Source organism: Oncorhynchus gorbuscha, linkage group LG14 (assembly GCF_021184085.1).
Source record: "Oncorhynchus gorbuscha isolate QuinsamMale2020 ecotype Even-year linkage group LG14, OgorEven_v1.0, whole genome shotgun sequence".
NCBI lineage: Eukaryota > Metazoa > Chordata > Actinopteri > Salmoniformes > Salmonidae > Oncorhynchus > Oncorhynchus gorbuscha.
Window position 1 is genome coordinate 40,542,056 of NC_060186.1, and position 24,517 is coordinate 40,566,572.

Below are 24,517 nucleotides of genomic sequence, written 5' to 3' on the forward strand. Positions count from 1 at the left end.
GACACCTTGGGGAATACGTAGAAAGCATAAGCTGGTTGATAGCACATTCACAGCTCAATAGGGACTCATTGGAACGCAGCCCTTTCAAAATATAGGGCACTTCCGGATTGGATTTTTCTCAGGCTTTCGCCTGCAACATCAGTTCTGTTATACTCACAGACAATATCTTTACAGTTTTGGAAACATTAGAGTGTTTTCTATCCAAGGCTGTCAATTATATGCATATTCTAGCATCTTGTCCTGACAAAATATCAGATTGGATTTTTCTCAGGCTTTCGCCTGCAACATCAGTTCTGTTATACTCACAGACAATATCTTTACAGTTTTGGAAACGTTAGAGTGTTTTCTATCCAAGGCTGTCAATTATATGCATATTCTAGCATCTTGTCCTGACAAAATATCCAATGAGTCCCTATTGAGCTGTGAATGTGCTATCAACCAACTTATGCTTTATACGTATTCCCCAAGGCTTCTACAGCATTGTGACGTAGGGAAAAACAGCCCAAAGAACACTTTTTTCACAAAAATGAAAATACTCCCCCTAGAGTCGCAACAGGTTTTAAGCAAACCAAAATTTGACCAACTGGGGACATTTTTGTCCCCACAAGGTCAAATAGTATTTCTAGGGGTTTATGGGTTAAGGTTAGAATTAGTGTTAGGGTTAGGAGCTAAGGTTAGTTTTAGTATCTAGGGTTAGGGAAAATAGGATTTTGAATGGGACTGAATTATGTGTCCGCACAAGGTTAGTTATACAGGACTGTGTGTGTGTTTCAGGTGGGTGACAGAGACGATTCTAACCTCTACATTAGCATGAAGCTAAAAGCTGCAGCTGAGGTAAGCACTGTGGCAGCAGAGCGTCGATAGTAACACATGCTAGCTATTTGATGTATACTTGCAGTGAGAATGCTAATCACTGCCACCATTTCTATAGATTGGAATCAATGCCAGCCATGTCAGACTGCCAAAGACTGCAACAGAGGATGAGGTAAGAAGTACAGCCACTACATCCATGTTATGTTTTGATGAAAGTTTGGACACACCTACTAATTCCAGGGTTTTGTTCTTTATTCTTTATTTTTACTCGTTTCTATATTGTAGAATAATAGTGAAGACACCACAACTATGAAATAACACAAATGGAATCATGTAGTAACCAAAAAAGCATTTAAAAAAATCGACATATATTTTATATTTGAGATTCTTCAAAGTAGCCATGATGACAGCTGTCACTGTGGTAGTAGAGAGGAGTAGGCAGGAGGCAGTCGCAGGTTTAGTACTACTGAGTTTATTTTAACAACCTAGATCAAAGCGGGAAGAAACCTAAATGCTGTTGTGAAAAAATACATCTTCAGAAACAAAAAGGCACAGGGTGAACCCAAAGTGCAAAATATAAAGCATTCAGGAAATAGTAGGAGAGATTCCTCTTAGGAAAACAAGTAACATTTGCAATGACTGACAAAGACAAATGGCAGAGGGAGTATGTATACAGTGATAGAGTGGGGATTGGAACCAGGTGTGTAATGATGACGAGACAAGTCCAGGGTTGATGAGTGAAAGGCGTTTTCCAGCAGTAGGTTCGCCAGCAGCTAGAAGGCCGGCGACACCGAATGCCCGAGTTGGACAGGAGGGTGAACCAAAGCGAAGGCTGGTGTGACAACAGCTTTGCACACTATTGGCATTATCACAACCAGTTCATGAGGTAGTCACATGGAATGCATTTCAAATAACAGGTGAGCCCTATTAAAAGTTAATTTGTGGAATTTATTTCCTTAATGCGTTTGGCTAATCAGTTGTGACAAAGTAGGGGTGGTATACAGAAGATAAACCTATTTGGTAAAAGACCATGTCCATATTATGGGAAGAACAGCTCAATTAAATGACAGTACATCATTGCTTTAAGACATGAAGGTCATTCAATGCGGAAAATGTCAAGAACTTTGAAAGTTTCTTGAAGTGCAGATGCAAAAACCATCAGGCGCTATGATGAAACTGGCTCTCATGAGGACCGCCACAGGAAAGGAAGACCCAGAGTTAACTGGGCTGCAGAGGATAAGTTCATCAGAGTTACCAGCATCAGAAATTTCAGCCCAAATAATTGAATCAGGCCTTCATAGTCAAATAACTGCAAAGAAACCACTACTAAAGGACACCAATAATAAGAAGAGACTTGCTTGGGCCAATACACATGAGCAGTGGACATTAGAAATCTGTCCTTTGGTCTGATGAGTCCAAATGTGAGATCTTTGGGTCCAACCGTCGTTTCTTTGAGATATGCAGAGTAGGTGAACGGATAATCTCTTCGGAAAAGCTGACCACGACTCCATTTTGTTGATCCCTGCCTTCAGACAGAAACTAAAACAAGAAGCTCCCGCGCTGAGGTCTGTTCAACGCTGGTCCGACCAATCTGATTCCACACTCCAAGACTGCTTCCATCACGTGGACTGGGATATGTTTCGTATAGCGTCAGACAACAACATTGACGAATACGCTGATTCGGTGAGCGAGTTCATTAGAACGTGAGTTGAAGATGTCGTTCCCATAGCAACGATTAAAACATTCCCAAACCAGAAACCGTGGATTGATGGCAGCATTCACGTGAAACTGAACGCCCGAACCACTGCTTTTAATCAGGGCAAGGTGACCGGAAACATGACCGAATACAAACCTCCACAAGGCAATCAAACAAGCTAAGCGTCAGTATAGAGACAAAGTAGAATCTCAATTCAACGGCTCAGACACAAGGGGTATGTGGCAGGGTCTACAGTCAATCACGGATTACAAAAAGAAAACCAGCCCTGTCACGGACCAGGATGTCTTGCTCCCAGGCAGACTAAATAACTTTTTTGCCCGCTTTGAGGACAATACAGAGCCACTGACACCGCCCGCAACTAAAACATGCAGACTCTCCTTCACTGCAGCCGACGTGAGGAAAACATTTAAACGTGTCAACCCTTGCAAGGCTGCAGGCCAAGACGGCATCCCCAGCCGCGCCCTCAGAGCATGTGCAGACCAGCTGGCTGGTGTGTTTATGGACATATTCAATCAATCCCTATCCCAGTTTGTTGTTCCCCCATGCTTCAAGAGGGCCACCATTGTTCCTGTTCCCAAGAAAGCTAAGGTAACTGAGCTAAACGACTACCGCCCCGTAGCACTCACTTCCGTCATCATGAAGTGCTTTGAGAGACTAGTCAAGGACCATATCACCTCCACCCTACCTGACACCCTAGACCCACTCCAATTTGCTTACCTCCCAAATAGGTCTACAGACGATGCAATCTCAACCACACTGCACACTGCCCTAACCCATCTGGACAAGAGGAATACCTATGTGAGAATGCTGTTCATCGACTACAGCTCGGAATTTAACACCATAGTGCCCTCCAAGCTCATCATCAAGCTCGAGACCCTGGGTCTTGACCCCGCCCTGTGCAACTGGGTACTGGACTTCCTGACGGGCCGCCCCCAGGTGGTGAAGGTAGGCAACAACATTTCCACCCCGCTGATCCTCAACACTGGGGCCCCACAAGGGTGCGTTCTGAGCCCTCTCCTGTACTCCCTGTTCACCCACGACTGCGTGGCCACGCACGCCTCCAACTCAATCATCAAGTTTGCGGACGACACAACAGTGGTAGGCTTGATTACCAACAATGGCGAGACGGCCTCAGGGAGGAGGTGAGGGCCCTCGGAGTGTGGTGTCAGGAACATAACCTCACACTCAACATCAAAAAAACTAAGGAGATGATTGTGGACTTCAGGAAACAGCAGAGGGAACACCCCCCTATCCACATCGATGGAACAGTAGTGGGGAGGGTAGTAAGTTTTAAGTTCCTCGGCGTACACATCACAGACAAACTGAATTGGTCCACCCACACAGACAGCATCGTGAAGAAGGCGCAGCAGCGCCTCTTCAACCTCAGGAGGCTGAAGAAATTCGGCTTGTCACCAAAAGCACTCACAAACTTCTACAGATGCACAATCGAGAGCATCCTGTCGGGCTGTATCACAGGCTAGTACGGCAACTGCTCCGCCCACAACCGTAAGGCTCTCCAGAGGGTAATGAGGTCTGCACAACGCATCACCGGGGGCAAACTACCTGCCCTCCAGGACACCTACACCACCCGATGTCACAGGAAGGCCATAAAGATCATCAAGGACAACAACCACCCGAGCCACTGCCTGTTCAACCCGCTATCATCCAGAAGGCGAAGTCAGTACAGGTGTATCAAAGCTGGGACCGAGAGACTGAAAAACAGCTTCTATCTCAAGGCCATCACGAACATTGAGTGGCTGCTGCCAACACACTGACTCAACTCCAGCCACTTTAATAATGGGAATTGATGGGAAATGATATCACTATATCACTAGCCACTTTAAACAATGCTACCTAATATAATGTTACATACCCTACATTATTCATCTCATATGTATATGTATATACTGTACTCTATATCATCTACTGCATCTTTATGTAATACATGTATCACTAGCCACTTTAACTATGCCACTTTGTTTACATACTCATCTCATATGTATATACTGCACTCAATACTATCTACTGGATCTTGCCTATGCCGCTCTGTACCATCACTCATTCATATATCTTTATGTACATATTCTTTATCCCCTTACACTTGTGTCTATAAGGTAGTAGTTTTGGAATTGTTAGCTAGATTACTTGTTGGTTATTACTGCATTGTCGGAACTAGAAGCACAAGCATTTCGCTACACTCGCATTAACATCTGCTAACCATGTGTATGTGACAAATAACATTTGATTTGATTTGATTTGTGTGGTTCCCACCGTGAAGCATAATGATGGTGTGGGGGTGCTTTTCTGGTGACACTCTCAGTGATTTATTTAGAACTCAAAGCACACTTAACCAGCATGGCTACCACATCATTCTGCAGCGATACGCCATCCCATCTGGCTTGCTGTTAGTGGGACTATAATTTGTTTTTCAACGACAATGACCCAACACACCTCCAGGCGGTGTAAGGGCTAGTTGACCAAGAAGGAGAGTGATGGAGTGCTGCATCAGGTGACCTGGCCTCCACAATCCCCGACCTCAACCCATTTGAGATGGTTTGGGATTAGTTGGAAAGCAGAGTGAAGGAAAAGCAGGAAAGGTGCTCAGCATATGTGGGAACTCCTTCAAGACTCTTGGAAAAGCATTCCAGTTGAAGCTGGTTGAAAGAATGCCAAGAGTGTACAAAGCTGTTATCAAGGCAAAGGGTGGCTCCTTTGAAAAATCTCAAATATAAACTAGATTTTGATTTGTTTAACACTCTATTGGTTACTAGAAAATTGTTGTTAGTTGTAGAAAATAGTCAAAATAAAGAAAGACCCTTGAATGAGTAGGTGTGCCAAACGTTTGACTGGTATTTTACATGCCCCTATACGGCCAGAGTAGTGTGTGTATTTCAACCTACTTGGAACACACTGGTTGAATCAATGTTGTTTCTACCTAATTTCAATGAAGATACGTTGAACCAACGTGGAATAGACGTTTAATTGATGTTTGTGACCAGTGGGAAGAGCCTGAACAAGGAGCATCTAATAATATAACATAGATATGGATACAACATTTGGCACATTTGCGTAAGAGGGGCATTGAATCCTCTACCTAAGCAAAAGAAATACAGGCCTTGAAAAGCATTTGAAATATAAAAAAATCAAGCAAGTTTGATATTATGATTACTCCTCAGATATGAACTTTTAAACAAGTTTGATATTATTTTAATAATAGGGCTATGTTGTTATTCTGTACTAGCACCTCTTCACCAATCCCTGACCACCACTCTAAAACCTTGGCCTGCACAGGTCCTCCGTAGAATTGTAGAGGTCAATGAGAACCTAGAGGTCCACGGCCTCATTGTCCAGCTGCCACTGGACTCTATCAACCCCATGGACACAGAGAAGGTGACTAATGCCGTGGCCCCAGAAAAGGATGTGGATGGGTAAGTGACAACTCTCACAGGGAGCCTGCATGTGTTACCGGGGTTGGAAACTAAATCATTTTCCAGTTGTTTTGTTCTGAACAAAACCATTATTATTTTTTTCCCGTTTCGACAAGCAAAATAAGGTTCTGAACAAGTTCGAACTCCCCAAAAAAGTACCGGTTCATGTAGTTCCTTTCTGTCCTTTTTAAACCTCTGAAATCCTTCTCCTTTCTTTACATTTAGCTCAACATTAAATTACTTCACCAACCATGCAGTGTGATATGGAGCAGAGAAGCTATAGCTCAGTGAGTTGTTTACACGCATGATGGAAAGACAAGTGTCAGGCGCAAGATGCAGCTGAGATTTTGCGGGTGGGGAAAGAGCGAGAGGGTGGACGAGAAGGCTTTGCTTGAAGCACTGGGCATCTTGTGATGACATGCATTATCTGAATTAGGCCCACATAATTATACCTATGGCTTTTATGGAGGAACTTTGAATGTATTTTAACTTCAGAGTTGGCTTAATGTTGGACCAGAGAAGCTAGCTAGCTAACAAGCGTGTGTGTGCAGAGCGGCACCAAAATTAAAAACCCTTCTTACCTTTTTGTAGATAATGGATCTAATGTGACATGTGATAATATAGTATATAGATAGTATCCCTGACTAGCACTGGAAAGGTTCATCCATTCTTCTCTAATTAAAAAATCACGCTCCGGATCTTCTGAATCAAGTTTGTAACATCAGTAGGCTACTGCTGTGTTTCGGAGGGGGATGGGTAGGTAGCCTACACGCACACATATTAGCAAGATTCTCAGCTGGCAGGCAGATGATGGAATAAGTTTCTGATTGACAAAAAGGGAGGACTTTGCATAGGTGCTTTGTTGCATTTTTTTTGTGGAAAATGCCGGGATAAAATACTTTATTAACCGGTTCACATGCTTTTAAAATAACAGTTATGTTCCAGAACAGTATAGATCACTTTCGTACCGGGTTCTGGTCCTGTTTGTTGATGCCTTTCTTTTCCAGTTTTCAGTTCTGTTCCCTGAACCGGTTCCAACCCCTGTATGTTACTGTTGATATGAACATCGAAACATACTATTACTATTGTTTGTACTGTGAGTAGTAGGCCTACTGTTACTTCTGTTGCTACTGTTACTATTAGCTTACAGGTCACACCTTTCACAATAAGCTCATAGTGGCAGTGAGGAGCTGTTTGTCACCAGGGTTTTTAAGTAATCAATCGTTTACTTTTTTACCCTTAAGAAATACTATTTAAAAAAAAAAATTATTTCACCTTTATTTAACCAGGTAGGCTAGTTGAGAACAGGTTCTCATTTGCAACTGCGACCTGGCCAAGATAAAGCATAGCAGTGTGAACAGACAACACAGAGTTACACATGGAGTAAACAATTAACAAGTCAATAACACAGTAGAAAAAAAGGGGAGTCTATATACAATGTGTGCAAAAGGCATGAGGAGGTAGGCGAATAATTACAATTTTGCAGATTAACACTGGAGTGATAAATGATCAGATGGTCATGTACAGGTAGAGATATTGGTGTGCAAAAGAGCAGAAAAGTAAATAAATAAAAACAGTGCGGGGATGAGGTAGGTGAAAATGGGTGGGCTATTTACCAATAGACTATGTACAGCAGCAGCGATCGGTTAGCTGCTCAGATAGCTGATGTTTGAAGTTGGTGAGGGAGATAAAAGTCTCCAACTTCAGCGATTTTTGCAATTCGTTCCAGTCACAGGCAGCAGAGTACTGGAACGAAAGGCGGCCAAATGAGGTGTTGGCTTTAGGGGCTTAGATATTAATACGGTGTATAGTTATTTATATTTGAGGGACAAACCTAATTTGAGGAAAAGAGAGTCATACTGCACTTGCAATCCAGCAGCCTATTAGCACAATGGACGCTGTTGACCTGTCTTGCGAGTAACATGACCTGCTGAAATCAGTCACTATTTAGTTGAATTGTTTTTCAGTTTCTGAGCAAATGATAAGTCTGTCATCTGTAAATATTGTAAACATATAAAATATATGTTTATTGGTCATAATGCTGACAAGGTAAAAATCTGTCGTTCTGCCCCTGAACAATGCAGTTAACCCACTGTTCATAGGCCGTCATTGTAAGAAAGAATGTGTTCTTAACTGACTTGCCTAGATAACTAAAGGTTAAATATATTTTTTAAATAAAATAATAATAAGCGTTTCCCCACCCAACACACAAACACCACCACTACCACCACTACCACCACTACCACCACTACCACCACTACCACCACTACGACCCCCCCCCCAAAAAACAACAACTCCCAAACACATAAAAAAAAACAAATACTTTCACACACACCACAACCACTCGCTGAGGCTCCGGACTCTTCCAGTTCCATCTGACTCCCTTTGGTCTGGTTTCAGCCACCATGATTTCTGCTGTCTTGCCAACTTCTATGGTCATGGCCATTTGGGCAGCTGGTCAAGATAATTGCACTATAAAGGGAATTTGGTGCCATTCAGGACGCAGACCTCCTAAGGGCAAATAGTGTAGTATCTTCTTTTTAGTGTGTACACAGCCGTTTGATTCAAGCACTGGTGTGGAACTAGAGCAAATATATTTTAGGGTACGTGATCGAGCTAGCGCATCAGTAAGATTTGTTGGAGGCGACAGAGTGGACTCTTTGAAGGGGTTTGAATAGTGTTTAGGCAGACTTGTACAAGTCATTTCTCACACCGTGGGAGAGCTTGGAAATTAAGCTGGTCCAATTTAGACGAGCTGGTCCAATTTAGACGAGCTGGTCCAATTTAGGCAAGTGATGAGTACAATTGATTCCTTGTCCACATCTTAGGGCAGTAGTGATTTGTTCTGCAGGTCGTATAAACTATGACACAAGTCAGAGGAGGCCCCAATATCAATCCATGTCCCCAAAATACCTTCCGCCGATTGGAAGTTTAGAACATTTCCGGAAGCTCTCAGTTTATGGAAGTGTGTGTGTCTGGCACAGTCGGCATTGTTTGTTTGATTGTGTGTGTGTGTTTTATAGAGATAGAGAGAGTGAGAGTGTGGGGTGGGGGACCTATTCCTTAGCATCCATTGCATGTGAAATGTGATGCTATAGATTTGTATGTGTGTGTGTTCTCAGGCTGACCAGTATCAACGCGGGGAAGCTCTCTCGGGGGGACCTGGGGGACTGTTTCATCCCCTGTACTCCTAAAGGCTGCATGAAGCTCATTAGCCAGACAGGTGAGGGTCAAACACCTCTTATTGTTGCCATGGAGATTATTGTATAGTAGCCAAACGATACACAAACACTTCCCTTGAAACGCACATAAGCACGAAACTGGATACTTAAAGGTAGTTTTCCTAGTTTAGGAAGTTTGTGCTTTTTTGATAAATGTATCATAATGTATGACCGGACCTGACAATATTTACATTATATAACATTATACAATAAAAAAATGTAAGTAATCATTTTAAAAATCATTACTTGAAAATTGACAAGTATGTGTATGTGTGAGAATGAAATGGAGCAATGTGTAATGGTCCCCAATTGTGTCTGCACGTATAGGCACGTCAGTGGCTGGGAAGAACGCTGTGGTGATTGGCCGTAGCAAGATTGTGGGAGCGCCCATGCACGACCTGCTTCTTTGGAGCCATGCCACCGTGACCACCTGTCATTCCAAAACAACTGACCTGGCTGCACAAGTAACACCATCTAACCTGACCCCAGATCTGTGTGCTCTGTCTTGCCAACTGCATTGCTGTCATTTGGTGTGACAGTGATAGAAATAAACAGACGGCAGAACAGCACAAACATATCTGGAGTCAGGCTAGCATCCCATCCCCTTCTTGAACAATCTTCCAACTGCGTCCTATAATCACTTAGTTGAAAGTTCACGTCCTTCCTCTCACTGATTTTTTTTACTGCATTTGTTGAAGCATGAAATGGTCCCCTCTTGTAATCGTCACCTCCTCTTGAATCCTTGAGCACCATTTTTAATAGATTCAAAATTGTCATTAAAAAAGTTGCGTTCATCAGCTAACTCCACAGATGCGCTCAGTTATGTTCCATTTCGCTAAGCACCTTTATTTAGATGTAATGTGTGTAAAAATATATATACTGTATATACCGAACAAAAATATAAAAGCAACGTGCAACAATTTCAAAGATTTTACTGAGTCACAGTTCATAGAAGGAAACCAGTCAATTTAAATAAATAAATTAGGCCCTAATTTATGGATTTCAAGACTGGGCAATGGGCGCAGCCATTGGTGGGCCTGGGAGGGCATAGGCCCACCCACTTTGGAGCCAGGCCCAGCCAATCCGTATGAGTTTTTCCACTCAAAAGGGCTACAGACAGAAATACTCCTCAGCACCAGAGAAATATGTTTTTGTGCATATGGAACATTTATGGAATATTTTACTTCAGCTCATGAAACATGGAACCAACACTTGTTGTGTTTATATTTTTGTTCAGTATGTACACAACCGTTCAAAAGATTGGGGTCACATAGAATTTACCTTGTTTTTGTCCATTAAAATAACATCAAATTGATCAGAAATACACAGTGTAGACATTGTTAATGTTGTAAATGACTATTGTAGCTGGAAACGGCACATTTTTAATGGAATATCTACATAGGCATACAGAGTCTCAACGTCAACAGTGAAGAAGCGACTCCAGGATGCTGGCCTTCGAGACAGAGTTCCTCTGTCCAGTGTCTGTGTTCTTTTGCCCATCTTAATCTTTTCTTTTTATTGGCCAGTCTGAGATATGGCTTTTTCTTTGCAACTCTGCCTAGAAGGCCAGCATCCTGGAGTTGCCTCTTGACTGTTGACGTCGATACTGGTGTTTTGCGGGTAGTATTTAATGAAGCTGCCAGCTGAGGACTTGTGAGGTGTCTGTTTCTCAAGCTAGACACTAATGTACTTGTCCTCTTGCTCAGTTGTGCATCGGGGCCTCCCACTCCTCTTTCTATTCTGGTTAGAGACAGTTGGTGCTGTTATGTGAAGGGAGAAGTACACAGCGTTGTACGAGATCTTCCGTTGCTTGTAAATTTCTCACATGGAATAGCCTTCATTTCTCAGAACAAGAATAGACTGACGTCTATTTTGAGCCTGTAATCAAACCCACAAATACTGATGCTCCAGATACTCAACTAGTCAAAAGAAGGCCAGTTTTATTGCTTCTTTCATCAAAACAACAGTTTTCAGCTGTGCTAACATAATTGCAAAAGGGTTTTCTAATGACCAATTAGCCTTTCAAAATGCTAAACTTGGATTATCTAACAGAACGTGCCATTGGAACACAGGAGTGATGGTTGTTGATAATGGGCCTCTGTACGCTAGATATTCCATTTGAAAAAATCAGCCATTTCCAGCTACAATCATCATTTACAACATTAACAATGTCTACACTGTATTTCTGATCAATTTGCTTTTCTTTGAAAAACAAGGACATTTTTAAGTATATATATACATACGTATTCAGATCCCTATTTTCTTTTATATTACAGCCTTATTCTAAAATGGATTAAATTAGAATTTTCCCTCATCAATCTACACACAATACCCCATAATGACAAAGCAAAAACAGGTATTTAGAAATAGCAAATGTATTAAAATTAAAAACAGAAATACCTTATTTACATAAGAGCTCAGGTGCATCCTGTTTCCATTGATCATCACTGAGAAGTTTCTACAACTTGGAGTCCAACTGTGGTAAATTCAGTTGATTGGACGTGATTTGGAAAGGCACACACCTGTCTATATAAGGTCCCACAGTTGACAGTGCATGTCAGAGAAAAAACCAAGCCATGAGTTCAAAGGAATTGTCCATAGAGCTCTGAGACAGTACAAAGTGACAGTCAGGAGTAGGCTACTGTACAACGAGTATAACATTTCCACACCCTAATTGTAGTCTAACCAATGCCCCAATGGAGATAGTGAAAATAAAAATCTCTTGATTTATCAAGACCAGTCCCCATGCTGGTCTCAGAGCAGTGCAAAAAGGTGCTAAAATAGTTGTAGACTATTGCTTAAAATCGTGTTCCTTCTAACTTCAATATGCTCTTTAAATAAATAAGACCGACACCACATTACTCAACACTAGTGAGACTCATGTCACCTATGGTAGGCCACCAGTATATCAAAAAAAAAAAAAAATCAATGACGTGACTCTCCAACAATAATTACATTTAGAGGATTGGAGTATTCTAAATTAATATCTAAGGGGCATTTTTCACTAGGGCAAATTTGATCTGTGAAAATATCTAAGGGGCTTTTATATCATTCTAAATTAATTAATAATAATCCATTTGTTTAAAAAAAACTACATTTTGGAAATGATTTCATTTTCAAATAACTTAGAGTGAGCGAGAAAAAGTCCATTCTTGAACATGGGGTGAGACATTCTTACCAATTTGTAAATAAAGCCAGTTTGTTATTTAGAATGATTTCTTTATGTTTTTAGAGGGAGAAAACCCAACAAAAGGCCTCATGGGTCTCCCATTCGCGTCTGACATCGAACTAGCATCTGTAGCAACGCAGTTTGCACTGAGATGCAGTGTCTGATACAGCTGCGACACTCGGGAGGCCCCGTCCACTAAGTTTTTAACGCTGATCAATTGCCTTGGATTTATAGGATTTGAAGCATAAAGTATTTGAAGCACAAAGTATCAAACTACAGAAAGGTGTTGGTAAGCGTATATTGTCCTGCTAATAGCCCATAATGGGCTATTATAATGCTGTACATGGTGTCCAGGTCAGGACAACCAGAACGTTTCTTTATTAAAGACTAACAGTTAGAATGTTGATACTTATTTACTTTGATCCAAAGCCATGAATGAGTGAGTCACTCAGCTTTATGTAGATGCCGAGGCTATATGAGTGAGTCACTCAGCTTTATGTAGGTGCCGAGGCTATATGAGTGAGTCACTCAGCTTTATGTAGGTGCCGAGGCTATATGACTGAGTCACTCAGCTTTATGTAGATGCCGAGGCTATATGACTGAGTCACTCAGCTTTATTTACATTTACATTTAAGTCATTTAGCAGACGCTCTTATCCAGAGCGACATGTAGGTGCCGAGGCTATATGACTGAGACACTCAGCTTTATGTAAGTGCCGAGGCTATATGACTGAGTCACTCAGCTTTATGTAGGTTCCGAGGCTATATAACTGAGTCACTCAGCTTTATGTAAGTGCCGAGGCTATATGAGTGAGTCACTCAGCTTTATGTAGGTGCCGAGGCTATATGAGTGAATCACTCAGCTTTATGTAGGTGCCGAGGCTATATGACTGAGTCACTCAGCTTTATGTAGGTGCCGAGGCTATATGACTGAGTCACTCAGCTTTATGTAGGTGCCGAGGCTATATGAGTGAATCACTCAGCTTTATGTAGGTGCCGAGGCTATATGACTGAGTCACTCAGCTTTATGTAGGTGCCGAGGCTATATGAGTGAATCACTCAGCTTTATGTAGGTGCCGAGGCTATATGACTGAGTCACTCAGCTTTATGTAGGTGCCGAGGCTATATGACTGAATCACTCAGCTTTATGTAGGTGCCGAGGCTATATGAGTGAATCACTCAGCTTTATGTAGGTGCCGAGGCTATATGAGTGAATCACTCAGCTTTATGTAGGTGCCGAGGCTATATGACTGAGTCACTCAGCTTTATGTAGGTGCCGAGGCTATATGACTGAGTCACTCAGCTTTATGTAGGTGCCGAGGCTATTTGACTGTGCCATCAACTTGATTATTTAGTACTTATATTCAGTCAACACATACATTTTAAGAATATCATGGAATATAATCCAACATTTTAGTTTATCTTAGAATAAAAACCTTAGTGTATTAAAGGTTTTTAGCATTACTTACTTAAACAACAGTTTTAGTAAGTAATACCGACTAGTAGAAATAAACAGGGTGTGCGCGTACAGGACAGAGGAATAGCAATTCTTACACTATTGTTCTAAATTCAATCACCTTCTTCATCCTCATCATTCAATTTGGAAGTAGTGCACAATTATCAGTTTCTACTTGGCTTATATCTACTTGGCTTATATATTGGCACCCAAAATCATAAATCAGTGCTCTAACTCCCCCTTGTGCTGGTCTGGAGAAATGAAGCAGTGATGCAGGGTACTGTACTAAACCACAAATTACCTCTAAGTCCAGCAGTATAATCACAACACTTTTCATTGAGCAACCATTGTAGTCAGGAGAGGGAAAAATGAACTGAGCAAAGTACAGAGAGATCCTTGATGAAAACCTGCTCCAGAGCGCTCAGGACCTCAGACTAGGGTGAAGGTTCACCTTGCAACAGGACAACGACACTAAACACACAGCCGAGACAACGCAGGAGGGGCTTCGAGATAAGTCTCTGAATGTCCTTGAGTGGCCCAGCCAGAGCCCGATCGAACATCCCAGGAGAGATTTGAAAATAGCTGTGCAGCAATGCTCCCTGTTACGCAAGCCTCTTGGAGGGGGGAACGCAACACCCTGCTACTCTCAACTCCCCTTGGAGTGAAAGAGGTATGTGACTGTAGGTGCGGGTAAGAATGACAGAGGCAGAGAATGTTACCTTTAACAGGGAATTTATTCATTTACACACTGTACTTTGGGAAAAAGGGGCTGGACTGGTGCAAAGCAACGAAAGTAAAAGTTAAAGAGCCCCCTCTCCTACCTACCCACAACTTACCTAACTAGCACCACCTGGCTCACTAACCAAATTACAGGGGGTGGTCCGCCCAGGTCTTACCTAGTGTGCATAGACAGTACATACTACGGGTATATGTATCACCGCAGGCCTCTTGCCTAAGCACTCCCAAGGTGCATTCCCCTTCCCCCCCTGGGAACAAAAACTGAATAATACTAACGTAACGTGAACAATTTCAATAATCAAAACACAGTCCTTGTGACAAAAACAACAAACCTCAGCAGGACCGGCTACAAAATACTTTACGAAAACTGTTTGAGCAACGAGCAACACAGGGCATCAAAGACACTCTCTCTGAGCAACAAACAATACTGGTGCATACCCAGAAGCTCTCCCTCTGAGCCAAGGAACACTGACTTTTATACAGCTGGAGAAGGAGTCTGTGATTGCAGACAACTGTATCCCCTGAAGAGAGGGCGGGGTCAGCTCCAATTAGCAATGGGGGCCGACCAATCAGCTGCTTAGGGGAATCCAGGAAGCCATTTCTTGAAATACATACATACAAACCCACAACAACACAGGAACTGGGTAACGTAACACTCCCCATCCAACCTGACAGAGCTTGAGAGGATCGGCAGAGAAGAATCTGAGAAACTCCCCAAAATATAGGTGTGTCAAGCTTGAGGCGTCATACCCAAGAAGGCTCAAGGCTGTAATTGCTGCCAAAGGTGCTGAATACTTTTGTAAATGTGATATTTCAGTTTAAATTTTTTATAAACCTGTTTTTGCTTTGTCATTATGGGATATAGTGTGTAGATTGATGAGGGAAAAAAACAAGAATTAATTTTAGAATAAGACTGTAACAACAAATTGTGGAAAAAGTCAAGTGGTCTGAATACTTTCCCGAATGTACTGTTTATGTGACCAACCGCCTCGATTGTCTTATGTAGCAACATTTGAAGTAGTATTTTTTTTTACATTGGATAGCATTACAAGATGGTATATCATACACTGCAGTTGAAGAACAATGGGAAAGTTATTCTGCATTGAAAGTTGATAAACTTGTAACCCCAATTTTTATAAAATGGCCCTTAAATGTTTTGGTACACCTACTAGAGAGCTCGTCTTTGTCTACACCCATTCAGGATTGTTCACATCCTCTCAAGCCTTATCCCCACCCATGTCTTTAAAGATTCATGTTTGAGGCCCTCTCTCCCCACAATTACAGTCGCATCTCTTGCCCCACACTTGTCTGCCCAATGCAAACAACTATAGACGCTGCTTTATCCACACTGATTGGTGAAGTGATTTAATATCGAGCTAGATGTGGAACTGCTGGTCTGAACTGTGGAACGGAACAAAAATAATAATGGTTCTGTTCAGAGCAAAACGGTTGGGAAATCATTTTGGTTCCCACCACATATTTTAGAAGATGTAAAGATGTAACCTATAACAATAAGACTGAGAGCTAAAAGGTCCAAATCTACGTGAATGTATGACATTTGAACCCTTTTCCAGGTGGGAAGGGCAGACATATTGGTGGTGGGTGCAGGCAAGGCGGAGATGGTGAAAGGCGAGTGGTTGAAGGAGGGTGCTGTGGTTATCGACTGTGGCATCAACCACATCCCAGGTATGTATAACAACCGTTTTCTCAATCACAATCCAAGAGCTACAGTCTTGAATAGCATCCAGTGTCCATACCGATCATTGGTGATGAAGAACAGGAGAGGAGGAGAGGAAGCGATTTAACACTTTCAGAAGGAAGCAGATGTCTCCTTTTAAATTCCACCTTGTCTGGTGCTAGTCTGTTTCTGCTTTAGTCAACTTGTCATTAATGCAACAATGTGATGATGTTGAATTTAGAAAGTCCAGTAGCCAGGCTACTGCTTGGGTTCTCAGTGATCCTCAACTTCAGCCTTTGAACTTTGACCCTGACAATTGGACCCCCACAGATGACAGCAAAGCCAACGGGATGCGAGTGGTGGGGGATGTGCATTACCCCTCTGCCAAGGAGAAGGCTGGGTTCATTACCCCTGTGCCCGGGGGAGTGGGACCAATGACCGTTGCTATGCTCATGGAGGTAGGCTGTCATAAATTCAATCATATTACTTTTGGGTGTTTTTCGGGCTAAAAAGTGCATTCAATTTACTTTCCCACATGAAGGTCAAACATACTTATTTTGTCTTTTTGCATTTGTGTAGATATAAGTTTTGTTTTAAAATAATTTATCTGAAACAAATTATGGCTATATTATAATGCACAGACACTGATTTTGAGCTAAGGGGGACAATGAAACTTTTTGATTAAATTGTTTTAGTTTCCTCACTAAGATAAAGATACTAAATCAATACAAAAGAATAGATAGGAGTTTTTCATGTTCGTAAATGTTCTTGCCAGTCTATTTTATAGGCCTTACCACATAAATATCTTGGCTTTGACCCTGCCATGGCTGCTTGTAGATATTCTTTTTTGTCATGTTGGCAACAACACAGAAGTAAATATATTATTGGTTAATGTAATTCAAATGTAGGCCCTAGTTATGCACATCCCAAATGGCACCCTATTCCCTATATGGGACACTACTTTTGAAAAGATCCCTATGGGACCTGGTCAAAAGTAGTGCTCAAAATAGTGAATAAGGTGCCATTTAGAACACATCGCTGTCTTTCTCCATTGCTTTTGAGGGAGTATTTCTTTCCTTGTTTTCTCATTTAGTTGTAATGGTTGTGTCAGGATCGCAACGCTATAATGTTCAATGTTCACCTATGGTTACAAAAAATGCAATTTTTTCTCTGTGTAGTTTTAAATGAGGATGTTTATCTTTTGGGGATTTTTTTCTTAATCTTAAGGATCGGCGTCCTGTCAACGGGACAGTTGTAAATCATGCAGCGTGTTATATCAAGATCACAGATTTTAGATAAAAAAAACACATTTTGGGAAATTTAAGTCTCTTATATCGGCTGAAAGCTTAAATTCTTGTTAATATAACTGCACTGTCCACTTTACAGTAGCTATTACTGCAAAAAAATGCCATGCTGTTGTTTGAGGAGAGCGCCTAACAACAAAACAGCTTTTTCATCGTGATAGGTTTGATAGCTGAAATGTGTAATTACATTCTGAAACCTTTCTCTGATGTATCATCCAAAGTGTCCCAGAGATAACATTAAGTGTTCTTTTGTTCGATCAAATCCTTTTCATATCCTAAAAAGGTCCATATAGCATGCACGAACAATTTTGTATTTCCACTTGTTCATTTTGCAAAGAAAGGAATCTGTGAAAATCTCACCCTAAACGTTGTTTCAGCAAGTTAAATCACTTTCAAATCTATTCCTCAGAGATCCTAGAAGCTAACAAGACTTCACTATTTCATTAGGGGTGTCGTATATCCTATAGGACACCATATTTGGCCAGAGAGCGACTTCTTCATGGCACGCCAATGACGCGGGCGGTCACCACTTGAATGACTGTATCTTTGTCAAATAAGCACAAATCGGGGTCAAACAAAGCTAGCTAGATAGCCAATGAGCTGGGCTTTGCGGGAGTATCATGTATATGGGAAACCATGTATATATCGTAAAATGGGGTTTCCAACCTTGTACGACAGCATGCCTTTTCGTTTGGGACAAAAATGATAAAGATATTCAGAGTTATGTAGTTATTATTAAAACTGGTTGTTTTGCAAATGTGGAACTTATTATACGGCTACTAATACTTGGAAAGCTAAATCAAAGTCCAAATATACAGATTTGACGATATTATTGCATAAAAATGGAATATGAATGTGAATGTCTCCCTTGCGATTTGCCCAAATGTACCTGGTAACTTCACACTAAAAGTTTCGAGGTTCAGTCATACTTGAAGTTATCCATCTGAAACATTGCACATACACTGTTGCCATCTTGTGGACACTATTACAACCAGAGTGATGGCTACAACAGCGTGATGGCTATCTATTGCATTTCAAAGATGGTGGTAAACAAAATACTGGTTGTTTATTTTCTTTGTATTTTCTTCAAACAGATTTTTGTGTTATATTCTCCTACATTCAATTCACTTCAAAGTGTTTCCTTTCAAATGGTACCAAGAATATGCATATCCTTGCTTCAGGTCCTGAGCTACAGGCAGTTCGATTTGGGTATGTCATTTAGGCGAAAATTGAAAAGAAAAATGGTGGCTATCCGGTTAAATAAAAACAACAACTGTAAACTATTTAATCTCGTGTTTTCTTTCTTTGTCATTTCTAGAACACTGTCCAGAGTGCAAAGAGCTTTCTCAAGATGTACCAGCCAGGAAAGTGGAACATTTCCTACGCCAAGCTAAAGCCACAGAAACCTCAACCCAGGTATAGACTTGATATCCTTGCTACATCTTCACACAATTTAGAGGACTTGCCACAGTTGTGCCTTTTACGCTTATCTCAAATGGATTTATGTTTCATATAGGTGACCCCGAGATAATCAGTAAATTAAATGATAAATCAATCAATCAGTCAGCCATTTAGTCAGTCAGTCAGCCAGCCAATACAGCCAATACAGTTATATTTTAATATTGCTCCTACATTATCAATTTGACAATAAGTAAGGGTCATGTCCTAACAGTAGTGGCCATAAGGACACAACCACATTATGAAAGAGAATGGGGAGAATTGGCATCACTGTAGGCCTACATCAGTATGACGTCATTTATGAGATCAAAGAAGCTCTCTACATGCAGTCGCTATTGTGACCTTTTTCAGTGACGCCGCGATCGCACACTCCTTCACGCCAAAGACAATTGGCCGTCTGGCCCGGGAGGTTGGCCTCTTCTCAGAGGAGGTGGAGCCCTACGGGACGACCCGAGCCAAAGTTCGTCTGGAGGCCTTGAACCGCCTCAAGACACAGCCTAATGGGAAATACTTGGTGGTCACAGGGTAAGGGTAGTAAAACTTGAAAGACTGGGCCCAATGGGACAGTATGCAATACTCTAGGTCACATCACATACCGATATGCAGTATGTGTACCAATTAACATTGGCACGGAAAGTTCATTATGAGCCTGTATGGGATATGCCCTGGCCTCTGTGCGCGGAAATGGCAAATGTTTTATGGCAAATGGCACAGCATCGTATCTGTGCCAAGTCTTTTGACTTCCTCCTTGCAGGATCACACCCACACCACTGGGTGAGGGAACGACAACCACCACCCTGGGGTTGGCACAGGCCCTAGGGGCACACCTTCATGTCAACAGTTTTGCCTGTGTGCGCCAACCCAGCCGAGGCTCAAACTTTGGGGTGAAAGGTGAGTTTTTTTTTAAACAAAACATACTGCTTGGTGTTTCTGTCTTTGAAATGATTTTGCCACTGGATTACCCAGTTGTTAATTTGTTTAAAAAATATATATCAATCCAACTAATTTATCTGACAAATCACAAGCGTTTAACTGACGAATCAAAATAATCACAAGAAAGCATACTCAGTTGTTGTTGTGTAGTCTCATACACATGCAAAAATCTTCCACATATAAAAAGCACATTATTCATGCAAAACTTAACGTGACCACGTGTTTCTCAAGTTAAGTTTCAGCCCTCAAAGTGTACTCTGTATACTCCTTTTCATAAAGTTTTATTTATGGATTTGTAAATTGTATGTTAAATGATTTATTCATAATTACTCCATTATTTGTAAAGATAGTTATACACACATGTTTAAACAATTATAAAACGGTACTTTGATTATAACTTCTATGTAGTTGGTGCTGTTGGAGGTGGTTATTGCCAAGTCATTCCTATGGAAGAGGTAAGCACTTTCTACTCCTCCTTTAGATACATCAATGTTCACATTTGAGTGCAGTCTTTTTAATCTGTTCTACCTCACTGATTCCAGGTCAGTCTCCACCTCACCAGTGACACACAAGCTGTCATGGCAGCCAGTAGCCTGGTGGTGGACACTATCAATGCACGTGTGTTATGCGAGTCAACACAGTCAGATAAGGTAATAAAAAACATCATATTAGTCCCAATATTATTTGGTCTCTCTATTTCAAAAACTATTTCAATTGTTCTTTACTTTGTTTACTAGGAAAGTATGTGGTATGTGTGCTTTCTGTTATTTCCAAGCCAAAACTTGCAAACCTGCATTATTTAAAGTTGTATGTAAAAGCCTCTTTACATTACTCACACTAAAAACAAAAGGGATTCATTATAGAATGTTTTACGTCATTATAAAATTGTCTTCAAAAAAGTATTCACACCTCTTAACCTTTTACACCTTTTGTTAAGTTACAACGTGGGATTAAAATGTATTTAATTATAACTTTTTTGTCAATGATTCACACACAATATGTCTTGTGAAAGTGGAAATAAAATATATACAAATTAAAACAAATTAAAACAATTTAATTAAAAATAATAAGCTGTGAGTGTTTTGGGGTATGTCTCTAAGGGCTTTGCATACCTGGATTGTACAATATTTGCCCATTATTCTTCTCCAAAATTCTTCCATCTCTGTCATACTGGTTGTTGATCATTGCCAGATAGCCATTTGTAAGCCAATTTACGGTACCAGTCAGAAGTTTTCGAAAACCTACTCATTCCAGGGTTTTTCTTTATTTGTACTCTTTTCGACATTGTAGAATAATAGTGAAGACATCAAAACTATGAAATAACACATCTGGAATCATGTGGTAACCAAAAAAGTATTAAACAAATCTAAATATATTTTATATTTGAGATTCTTCAAAGTAGCCACCCTTTTTCTGTCACATTCGTAATAAGGACGGGACCCAGGCGCAGCTTGTGTTGAGTTCCACATCTTTATTTGAGCGAAACTTTCAAACAAAACAATAAACAAGCAACAAAACATAACCTCAGTGGTGCTACAAGCACAAACACAAATAATATCACACAAACACAGGAAAAAATTGCTACCTAAATATGATCACCAATTAGAGGCAACGAAACCAGCTGCCTCTAATTGGGAACCAAACAAAACCCCAACATAGAGATATTGAACTAGAACATCCCCTAGTCACGTCTTGACCTACTACACCATAGAGAACCAAGGGCTCTCTATGGTCAGGGTATGACATTTCCTTGATGACAGCTTTGCACGGTCTTGGCATTCTTTCAATTTCTTTGCAAACATTTTTTGCAGCATTACTTTAGTGCCTTATTGCTAACAGGATGCATGTTTTGAAAGACTGTTATTCTGTACAGGCTTCCTTATTTTCACTCTGCCCTTTAGGTTAGTATTGTGGAGTAACTATAATGTTGTTGATCCATCCTCAGATTACTCCTCTCACAGCCATTAAACTCTGTAACTGTTTTAAAGTCACCATTGGCCCCATGGTGAAATCCCTGATAGGTTTCCTTCGTCTTTGGCAACTGAGTTAGGAATTGTATTGATACACCATCCAAAGTATAATTGATAACGTCACCATACTCAAGATATTCAGTCTGCTTTTTTACATTTTCACCCATCTACCAATAGGTGCCCTTTTTTGCGAGGCTTTGGAAAACCTCCCTGGTCTTTGTGGTACAGAGATGAGTAGTATTTCAAAAATCATGTTACCACTAATATTGCACACAGAGTGAGTCCATACATCTTATTATGTGACTTGTTAAGCAAATTTGTACTCCTGTACTTCTTTAGGCATGCCATAACAAAGGGGTTAAATACTTATTGACTCAAGTCATTTCAGTTTTAATGAATTATTCATTTGTACAAATTCAAAAAACTAAAATCAACTTTGACATTATATCAACGATGTTGCTCTTGCTGCGTGTGATTCCTTGATTCACCTCTACACAGACGACACCATTCTTTATACATCTGGCCCTTCTTTGGACACTGTGTTAACAAACCTCCAAACAAGCTTCAATGAACATACAACACTCCTTCCGTGGCCTCCAACTGCTTTTAAATGCTAGTAAAACTAAATGTATGCTCTTCAACCAATTGCTGCCTGCCCGACTAGCATCACTACTCTGGACGGTTCTGACGGTTCTGACAACTACAAATACCTTGGCACAGCAGCGCCTCTTCAACCTCAGGAGGCTGAAGAAATTTGTCTTGTCAACAAAAACACACAAACCTTTACAGATGCACAATCGAGAGCATCTTGTCGGGCTGTATCACCGCCTGGTACGGCAACTGCTCCGCCCATAACCGTAAGGCTCTCCAGAGGGTAGTGAAGTCTGCACAGCGCATCACCGGGGACAAATTACCTGCCCTCCAGTACACCTACACCACCCGATGTCACAGGAAGGCCAAAAAGATCATCAAGGACAACAACCACCCGAGTCACTGCCTGTTCACCCCGCTATCATCCAGAAGGCGAGGTCAGTACAGGTGCATCAAAGCTGGGACCAAGAGGCTGAAAAACAGCTTCTATCTCAAGGCCATCAGACTGTTAAACAGCCATCACTAACATTGAGTGGCTGCTGCCAACATACTGACTCAAATCTCTAGCCACTTTAATAATTAAAATTTGGATGTAGTAAATGTATCACTAGCCACTTTAAACAATGCCACTTTATATCATGTTTACATACCCTACATTACTCATCTTATGTATATATTGTACTCTATACCATCTACTGCATCCTGCTTACGCCGTTCGGCCATCGCTCATCCATATATTTTAATGTACATATTCTTATTCATTCCTTCACACTTCTGTGTGAAAGGTAGTTGTTGTGAAATTGTTAGGTAAGATTACTTGTTAGATATTACTGCATGGTCAGAACTAGAAGCACAAGCATTTCGCTACACTCACATTAACATCTGCTAACCAATTTTATTTTATTTTATTTGTCTGGCTAGACTGTAAACTCTCCTTCCAGACTCATATAATTAAGCATCTCCAATCCAAAATTAAATCTAGAATCGGCATCCTATTTTGCAACAAAGCCTCCTTCACTCACGCTGCCAAACAAATTGTGGAAAAAGTCACGGGGTGTGAATACTTACTGAAGGCACTGTAGATTCGAGATGCGTAGCAGATTTGTAAAACCAAAATATATTGGAGGAGGAATGGCTGTTAATCAAGTTGTGTGTAATTCATGACAGGGTGCGATTTAATTTTACCATGCCCGTACAGGATCTCTTTGATTGGCTGGTGCCACTGAGTGACGGTCACAGGAAGTTCTCCCTTTCCCAACTCAATAGGTTGAAGGCAAGTGGAATATCTTCCTCTCTTTATTGATGTGGTTATAACAAAGTATTGTTTTAAAGCAGACATCTCAAAGCAAATTTGTGTAAGGGGCCATTTCTGTAAAGAAAAATACTTACAGAAAATGTCAAGGGTGTAGACCATTGTCGAAAAAAACAACGAAGGAATAGTGAATGTAGAAATGAATGTAAAGAGTTTAAATCAAATGTAGGGTTTAATGTAGGGTTTAAAACGAATAGCAGTCGACAAATGGGCTGTGGGGGGACATGTTTAAAGGGCTCATTCTTTTTGTTGGGGGGGGGGGGTCTTGTCATTCTTGCAGATGATTGTTTGCCTTGTGATGTGTTTGTAGAGACTGGGTATAGAGAAACCAGAAACCCTGAAACCAGAGGAGATATACCGATTTATCCGTTTGGACATTGATCCAGAGACCAAGACGGTATGTCACATATTATGAGGTGGAGCCTGGTCCCAGATCTGTTTATATTGTCTTGACAACTCCTATTGTTTGAGAATTTGCGTGACAATGATGATAGGAGTTGACAAGAACACACAAACAGATCTGGGACCAGGCTACATGAGGAGTACTAATGATTCCCTCATAAACATCCATTCACAAGTATTCTTCCTTCAGCGACTGTATACCGTGACATTTTGAATGTAACACACAGAGATACTGAATGTCTCTTAAAACAACTGTGAATAAGCATGCTTGACTAAAGATCAATGGATTCGGAGATAAGCTAGAAAAAAATGTGTTTAACCAGATACA

At 41.0% G+C, this 24,517-nt stretch overlaps 1 protein-coding gene across 4 annotated transcripts in view; it reads left to right on the forward strand.

Moving 5' to 3' along the window:
- Positions 1-24,517, forward strand: part of LOC123994936 (C-1-tetrahydrofolate synthase, cytoplasmic-like) — a 52,948-nt gene that overhangs the window by 4,648 nt on the left and 23,783 nt on the right. For all 4 annotated transcript variants that reach the window (XM_046298066.1, XM_046298065.1, XM_046298063.1 and 1 more), the window contains exons 4-17: positions 775-834; positions 932-985; positions 5,822-5,958; positions 9,081-9,181; positions 9,507-9,643; positions 16,116-16,227; positions 16,550-16,677; positions 18,842-18,939; positions 19,333-19,506; positions 19,736-19,872; positions 20,323-20,369; positions 20,457-20,564; positions 23,674-23,748; positions 24,098-24,184. In XM_046298066.1, coding sequence (XP_046154022.1) covers positions 775-834; positions 932-985; positions 5,822-5,958; positions 9,081-9,181; positions 9,507-9,643; positions 16,116-16,227; positions 16,550-16,677; positions 18,842-18,939; positions 19,333-19,506; positions 19,736-19,872; positions 20,323-20,369; positions 20,457-20,564; positions 23,674-23,748; positions 24,098-24,184 — 1,455 coding nt within the window. The remainder of the gene's footprint in view (positions 1-774; positions 835-931; positions 986-5,821; positions 5,959-9,080; positions 9,182-9,506; positions 9,644-16,115; positions 16,228-16,549; positions 16,678-18,841; positions 18,940-19,332; positions 19,507-19,735; positions 19,873-20,322; positions 20,370-20,456; positions 20,565-23,673; positions 23,749-24,097; positions 24,185-24,517) is intronic.